The following is an 8,269-nucleotide window of genomic DNA, read 5'->3' on the forward strand; positions in this document are numbered from 1 at the left end:
AATTAATTACTGTTCAACCATTTATGTGCTGTGTGATTGTGGGCAAGTTGCTGTACCTCAATTTCTTTATATAAAAGTGAAGATGAGACTATTACCTTCCTTAGAGAGTTGTGAAAATTAAATGAATTCATATGTTAAAAATCTTTAGAACATTCCCTGGTAATTTTAAGCTCTCAATAAATGTTAGTTATTAATTTAAACTCCTTGGACCCATTTTCAAGGTGCCTCATAATTTGGCCTCTGCCCATCTTCTGTTCCGTTACTTCCTATCTACTTCAGTTGACTTTTGCTGGTTTTCTCCCTGAAGAATGAATCTATGCACAACTCCAGATGGTTTCCATTGTCCTGGAAGGCCCTTAGCAATTCAAATCCTACCCAGTCTTCAAAGATCACTTCAAATCCCATCCCTTCTATTACCTCTCATTATTATTTATTTAGTTCTCATCAACTATCTTTCCATCTGAATTCATAACACCACAGAATTTAGGGAATAACTGCACACTCATCACTCCTGCACGTGAATCAGTTTTGTCTCCCTACTAGCCTGTAAACATCCTGAGGGCGGAAGTGATATCTGATACTTCTGATATCTGATACTTTGTCTTTACTCCATTTCAAGCATCTGTAAAGAGATTCAACACAGGCAACAGAAGAGGATGTGAAGAATTCATAGCTTTAATAACAGATTAGTTAGGGGTGGGGATGCTAGCTTCTTTCTCATCTGTGCCTTTCTCCAAAGGCAGAGTTTCCCTTCTCCTAAGATCCAGACAACCCCCATTTCATTTCTGAACCAAGAAAAAACACATCTTACCCACTTTTATTTATCAAATAGACTCCATCCTTAATCATTTCCTCCTCTTTCCAAGAGAAAATATTGTTGGATTTTTAAATCTCTCAGAGGTAATGATCATGTCTTCCTCTTTCAATTCTTTCCTCTTAAAAGTCTCAACCCTTAAGTTTTCTACTGGTCATCAAGACCCCTGCTCTGCGTTTGTTGGGATGATTTCAGGAGTAGATGGACTAGAACAATCACTTATCATAACTGGGACTGGGAAAATGGACAAAGAACCCCTCTAGAAGTCTAGATTGCAGAAGCTTTGCCCAGAATCCTTATTCTGTGATCATTTCAGTCCTGGCCTGCAGCCTTATCTGACTCTGGTTAAATGTCATTATTTCATGTGTCTTCTAGTTCCCACTGTTTCCTTCAGTGAATCTTCATGTTTTTCCCTGCCTGTTTCTATCCCCTGATCATTTCAAACCAGTCATGGGGTTGCTGGCCTAGTTACTGAATGCAAAGCCACAGAACAAAGAGCCCAGACACAAGTGGGGCCAGGAGGGCTCCTGAGGAAAGAGGAACCCCGGCATCTGAGGGGAAGAGGTGCAGCTTTTCTAGGTCTGGCAGGAAAGCTCGGGCATCCTCCAAAGCTGCCTGAGCTGCCACAGTGAAGTTGGGATCACCAGAGATCAAAACATCAAAGACACAGGAATGGAAGTAAGCGTCTTCAACTGGCAGCCCTTCCTTGCATAGCTGTTTGGCAGTATCCATGGTTATAGCTCCCCGACGACTGCGTTCTGAGCGAGAGAGTCGCTGACTTGGGGGGCATCCCCCAACACAGAGCTGCAGGTCCTGCTCAGCTGAGAAGGCCCTGGCCACATCCTCTGCTACCCTGATGGAGAAGGAGAGCTGCCCAGCTGTCTGCCGAATGATTATAGTTGTGCCGATATAGGCAGCTCGGATCTCCACGTGATTCCCAGGGTTAGCAGTTCGAATGGATAAACTTGAGCCCCCAGGTCGGTCACCTCCATTGATAGAACCATCTTCGAAGGCTGCTGGAAGATTGTCCACCTCAGCCTGGTAGACCTTCTGATCAATGCATTCCTGCATGTTCTTAAATATAATGGTAAGCTGTGAGGGCAAGAGGGAAAACAGTTCATTTTGGGCTCAGTGCTTTTGTCCCCTTAACCACAGTCGGGCCTCACGCACAGTCAGGGATCTGATCTGGGCAGAGACGCCAGGCTTATGGTGGCCTTCCCTCACTCTGATCTCTTCCCTGCTCAACCCCTCCCTCTCCTTTTTGGTCTCAATCTCAGCAACTCACAGGAGAAAGAAAAGTTTCCCTTCAGGAACTCCTCAACCTAGGGCTCCTCAGCTCTCCTCTCAACGTTCTCTGGTGTTTTCTGCATTTGAGTGAAATTCCCAGCGAGGGAAAGTGACCTAAGGAGCAAGTGCTTGGTGGGAGGGAGTGGCAAGAGATGCGGGGGCAGTCGAGAACTAAAGGGAATGGCGAGCGTTGCTGGGGGACAGTGGGGAGGGGAGGGAGTGGTACCGCGGGGCGACCATGAGAGGGTCTGGAGGAGCTGCTGAGTCCCTGACCTTCCGGGTGGCGGTGGCGTTGGCCCCCGATGCCACGGGGGAGCTGGTGGCCTGGACAAAAAGGAAGTCATTATCCAGCAGGGGCCAAGCTCCTTGGACACGGCACGTGTGAAAGTGGTGGTGGAAGCTGCGCACGTGGGGGTCCCCGAAGGAGGCGCAATGCAGGAAGCCCGGGGGACGACCGTGCAGCCGGGAAAACTGGCCTTCATAGTCACAGGGGTCCGGGGCTGGGGGGCCGGAGGAGCGGACGGGGCCCGAGCCTGGGAGGGCGGGGCCGCGGGGCGGGGGAGGGGCCGTGGGGCCCTGGCGGGAGCAGTTGTGCTGGATCATCAGGTCCTCGATGCCGTGCACCGCCGAATGGAAGGCCAGGTCCCCGCGGCAGGTGCGGGCGGTGCGCCGGGTGCAGAGAGCGTAGGAGCGGAGGGCTCGACAGAGGCCGCCGGAGCCCACTCCACCCCGGCCCCCTCCTCCTGCTCCTCCTCCTCCTCCTCGAAGTGCTCCCGGTGAACCCCCACCTCTAAGGCTCAGGGTGGATGATACATACTCAGCATTGCAGCGGAGGATCTTGCATTGAGAATGAGCTGAGGACAAAGGGAGAGGATTGTGAGATGACTCCTAGATTCCTGCTTAACTCTCCCAAATCTGATGAAGGGAGTTCAGCTGCTCCTAAAACCCAACTGATCCCGAGTTCCAGTTTTCTCCCCGGTCCCCAGCCCCCAGCTCCCTAGTTCCTGTGTTCACTCGGTCTTGCTAAAAATGTGTAAGCCCGCTGGATCTCTTCTCCCTGTGGATCAAGCGCTTTTCCAGTGCCCTTCCCCAAGGCAAATGGGAAATAAAATCTGAGAGTCAGGAGAGTGACTGGAACTCCCCAGCACCCATCCCTTCTCCTCACACATGCTCACCTGCCCACCCTTGCACAGCAGAGGACCCTCTAGGTTCCCCAGCCCTTCCCTAGCCCTTCCTTACCATGTCCACAGAGGAGCAGCAGGAGGGTGAGAGTGCTCAGAGTTGGGGGGTTGCCATGGGGGGACCGGCTTGGTTCCCCCATACCTATCCGGCTAGGTCCCCCCAGGCTCCGGCTCTTTCCAGCTGATGACCCTCCTACCTAGTGAATTTTGACCGGACCTCCTGTAAGGGACTGAAAAAAGAAATTTGGCTGGGCATGGGGAGAGAGAAGAGTTGAAGATCATTCAGGATGATGTGAAGAGAATCTGGGAAGATCAGGGAAAGGATGAGCGAGCGGTCAGGAGTTTGGGGAGAATGGGGCTCCCCAAACTGTAAGTGTGGCTGTTAAGCCTCTGTGCCCTGCTCTTGTGGCCACTGTCAAGGTCCCTTATGCAATACCCTGAGGTGGGGGTGGGAGGAAAGTTGATTAGACTGGCCGGGAGGGGGGGGGGGGGGGGGGCAGAGTCCACTGTATTGCCCCATCCTGAGCTACCAAACAGCAGAAATGTCAAAAAAGGAGGGATTGTGTGGATGCATCAGACCCCAGTCATCTCAGTGGGCTCCTCAATAGAATTAGGATCTGAAAATACTTCAGAAACATACCACTTATTTGCCCTTCCCCATCCAGAAGGGACACCCTCCAGGGGTCATTCATTTCTGTTCCTCCTTTGTGTCAGAACTTTTAGCAAGAAGGAGTGAGGGTAAAATACCCACTCCCTCTCTAGAACATCAGTATTCAAAGGAAAAGGGTCTGATCTCTTTCATCTACTTAGAGAGCTAAGATTATAATCCCTCTCTCTCACTAAATAATGGGATGAAAACCAAGCATGCAAATCAATATTTGTTTGGGCTAAGTCAACAGTTCTTGTATTTTTTTTTTTTAATTTTTTCCAAATCTGACTGAAGAACCACTCTTTTCATCTTCCCTTTGCAAATTCAGAAGTTCTCAGTCTTTTGATGAGGACAGGCCTTGGGGAGGGGCTAAGCTCCTCCAGCCAAACTCCCCTTTCTTGGGGTAAGGATATGAGTGGGGTCAGAGTCATGCAAGAGGGAGAACAGGGTGGTGAGACTAGAGTGTGGGGATAAACCATTTACAACAAGGAGTAGCCCCCACCATTGGCAGCCCAATGTGAAGGGCACTGCTGAGTAGGGGCAGGGTAGAAGGGTACCAGTGACTAATCATCTGAGGCTAAATTTGGCCTTGGTGAGAAAACCACAGAATAGGGGATATGGGAAACTCCTAAAACTTCATCAGAAGTCTGAGGCAACAGGATAAGGAGAGAGCTAAAATGGCCAGAGGAGAGATGGAAGATTAAACTTCAAGAGGCCGGTGGCCAGCAACCAGTAAGAAATAAGACAGGAGAAATGGAGATGGGGCACCTTGGTATGAAAGAGATCCTAGCTTTTGGACCAGATACATTCAAGTAGGTGTCATAATTTTCTGAAAGTCTAACTTCATTCCAAAAGCTTATTAAAGGAATTGCAATTTCATTTTGACTTACTGTTTCCAGAGGTCAAACATTACTCTGATATCCAATTCTCCAGCCATGACTGCCTACTCTGTCGGTCAGCTCCAGCCAGGGGATCCCCCGTCTCCTTCTCCATGTCTCCCCCAGGTCCCCACACCGGCTGCAATCTCACTGGGGTCAGGGAACCAGAGAAGGTTTGGCATGGGGGGAAGGGGGAGTAAATGGCTGGCCAGAGTACTGGACAGCTGAGCGGGGGAGGAGGTGGCTACTGAGTTGACTGTTTTAAAAATAGCTAAGTCCAAAATTCCAGGAGCGTTAGTGGGGGTAGGGTGTGGGTGGCGGGAGTGGGGAGGGTAGGAGGATTAGAAAGAATATGGAGTATGGGGTGCCAAGTGGGGAAGGGGGGGCAGAAATATCATAGGCAAGTCAGATATCCACTTCCAGGTTATGTGACTCTAGTCACTGCCTACTCCAGGCAGCCCTCCAGCATTCTCAGTGATGAGCTCCCAGCCTTTAAAAACTGGAGTAGGTAATTACATACCTTTCTTTCACCACCCTCACCCCTGCTATATTGAATATTGCATTTAGTTTCTACTGAACACATCTAGGAGGTAGCTGGCTTCAAATAAGGTCCAAAGCAGAGGTAGTTCACAGTCCCCTCCCCCATCTTTGCAGAGTATTTCAGAAGGACTAAAAAAGCCAGCTGTCCAGAGAAGAAATCTGAGCTCTGAGTTGCTTAGGACGAGGGTTTGTTTCAGTCTAGCAGCTCAGATCCTTGCAGCTGTCTATCCCCCTACCTCCTCCATTTCATTCCCTTAGTTTATACAGCAGTTCCTCTTCCCTCCCTCTCACCAACTCACACACAAAATATAAGCTTCTGAGTTGTTAGAGGAGGAGGCTAGCAGAAGCAAAGAGGTGAAGAAGGAATAGGGATAGAGTTTTTTGAAGGTTACTAATCCACAGGGGACGGGAACTTGGAGAGATAAACTGAGGAAAAAAGAGATTCAGAATGATACTTCTGTGGAGTAACATAACCTTGTGACCTTTTAAGATATTGCAACCAAGGAATTTAGCCATGTCATATTTTTGCAGCCATAGGCATCTGGGACCATCATCTCTTACACTTGCCAAGCGAAGTGAACACAAAAGCTGACTCCAAACAGTGTCACTAAGGCATTTGATTAATTGGCTTTGCATTTAATTCAGAATCTAGAGGTCAACACAGTACTCTTCTCTTTATTATACATATATCTTTGAAAAAATAGATTTCTCTCAACCACATGAGTCCACAGCACAAGGATATAAATGCCAACCAAACTATGCAAGTGACTTTAAAATGCAGTAATTTGACTATGACATCCCAAGTGGGATACACTCTAAGGATAAAAAGAAATGCAAAAATATTTTCCAGGAGTCATACTGTTGGTGGTAGTGTTGGTATTGCCATTGTGCACCTAGAGTAGGTGTGTTGTGGAGTAAAACAAACACGTATTAATGCTAGTGTCTTTGTGAACCAGGATTTTTGGTGTAAAATAAAGAGATACAGATTTATCATAGATGAAGTTAGATAAGAACTCTGTAATTCTGATTTAAATTGGAAATATAACTGTGAGCTTGAGGCATATTTTATACCAAAACATTTCCTGGCTTTATTCTGAAAAGGCCTAGAAGCAATACCCCAGTAGCAATGACACCACTACATGCAAACTGGGCTTTCTAAGCACCATTTCCCACTGAAAGGAGCTCCTTAGAGAAATAGCTGAGTTCAGGTATGGGTCAGGAATTGTGCAAGATAAGCAAGGAAGCCTTCAAAAACTAGTAGGATTGTATCAAAAGGACTCAGAAGCAACTAGAATAGTTTACACTGGCCAAAGATGAGACAATTTAAGTGTCAAAACGGATACTATTTGCATATTTGATATGTTCAACTATCATATTTGTATCAAATATGTTTAAATCTATGAGTTTCCAACAATACTTAAAAACAAACTCATTACTGGAGAATGCTAGGGGATCAACTCATTATTTTGCAAACTGCTAGTAATTGGAAAGAATCAAGCATTTATCCTATTTTTCCTGTGGGAATTTAAGATGAGGAGGAAATTTCTCTTTATAGAATTTTTCCAGCAGACAAATGAAGAAGAAATGGCATAATTAGAATGTGAATATTTATAACTCCTAATGAATTCATGTGTCTAGGCAGTGATCAACAATGGCTGTTATCCATCATGACAGGAGAGACTCCTGATCACAGGTGGATTCCAAATTCCACCTACTGAAGCAGGCATGCAAAAAAGCCCTTTCAGTCTGAATCTGATCTAGTGTAGAGCTAACTACTAATTTATAGGAGATACAGGAGACATCAAATGATACCTCAGAGGTGCAAATCCAGATTGTGGGAATACTCTCGAGGACAAAATGACCTGGGCTTTTCAACAAACTGAAGAAGAAGAAAAAGAAGAAAATGGAGAGGGAACTTATGCATTAATAGAGACATCAAACAGTAGCTGAGTATGGATTTTATTGGATTCTAATTCAAGAAAACAAACAAAAATTATGAGACAGTTGGGGAAATTTGAATGCTAATGAACAGTTCATGGATACTTAGTGATTTATAAAGTTGTCAGTGTGATAAGTGGTACTTTTTAAAAAGCAAGCACTTATCTTTTATAGATGCATCTTGAAATATCTGCAGATGAAATGATGTGATAGCTGCAATGTTTATAGGTCAGGAAGAAGTGATAAAAGAAGACTGAAACATGAATTGATAATTGTTCAGAATGGGAGATAGATACTCAGGTATTCATTACCCTAGCCTATTTTTGTAAATGTTTGAAATTTTCCATAACAAAAATTTAAAGTCAGAAATTATCTATGAGCCCTGGTATGATATTTTATGTGGAAAACTCAAAAGACTCCACCCCAAAACTGCTAGAACTTATATAGGAATTCAGTAAAGTGGCAGGATATAAAATCAATGCACAGAAATCAGTGGCATTCCTATACACCAACAACAAGACAGAAGAAAGAGAAATTAAGGAGTTGATCCCATTTACAATTGCACCCAAAACCATAAGATACCTAGGAATAAATCTAACCAAAGAGGAAAGAATCTGTACTCAGAAAACTATACAATACTCATGAAAGAAACTGAGGAAGACACAAAGAAATGGAAAAACGTTCCATGCTCATGGATGGGAAGAACAAATATTGTGAAGATGTCCATGCTACCTAGAGCAATCTACACATTCAATGCAATCCCCATCAAAATACCATCCACTTTTTTTCAAAGAAATGGAGGAAATAATCCTAAAATTTGTATGGAACCAGAAAAGACCCCGAATAGCCAGAGGAATGTTGAAAAAGAAAAGCAAAGCTGGTGGCATCACAATTCCGGACTTCAAGCTCTATTACAAAGCTGTCATCATCAAGACAGTATGGTACTGGCACAAAAACAGACAAACAGATCAATGGAACAGAA

The 8,269-nt window shown here is 45.5% G+C and overlaps 1 protein-coding gene across 1 annotated transcript; it reads right to left on the reverse strand.

Moving 5' to 3' along the window:
- Nucleotides 1-1,207: 1,207 nt before the first annotated feature.
- HJV (hemojuvelin BMP co-receptor) lies at nt 1,208-4,987 on the reverse strand. The gene is made up of 4 exons (XM_021688072.1): nt 4,822-4,987; nt 3,341-3,512; nt 2,375-2,955; nt 1,208-1,906 (listed from the first exon to the last, which is right to left on the reverse strand). The coding sequence occupies exons 2-4, from the start codon at nt 3,420-3,422 to the stop codon at nt 1,283-1,285; spliced, it is 1,287 nt and encodes a 428-aa protein (XP_021543747.1). The 5' UTR covers nt 3,423-3,512; nt 4,822-4,987; the 3' UTR covers nt 1,208-1,282.
- Between the last annotated feature and the right edge of the window lie 3,282 nt (nt 4,988-8,269).

This window comes from Neomonachus schauinslandi, chromosome 4, assembly GCF_002201575.2.
Source record: "Neomonachus schauinslandi chromosome 4, ASM220157v2, whole genome shotgun sequence".
Taxonomy (NCBI): domain Eukaryota; kingdom Metazoa; phylum Chordata; class Mammalia; order Carnivora; family Phocidae; genus Neomonachus; species Neomonachus schauinslandi.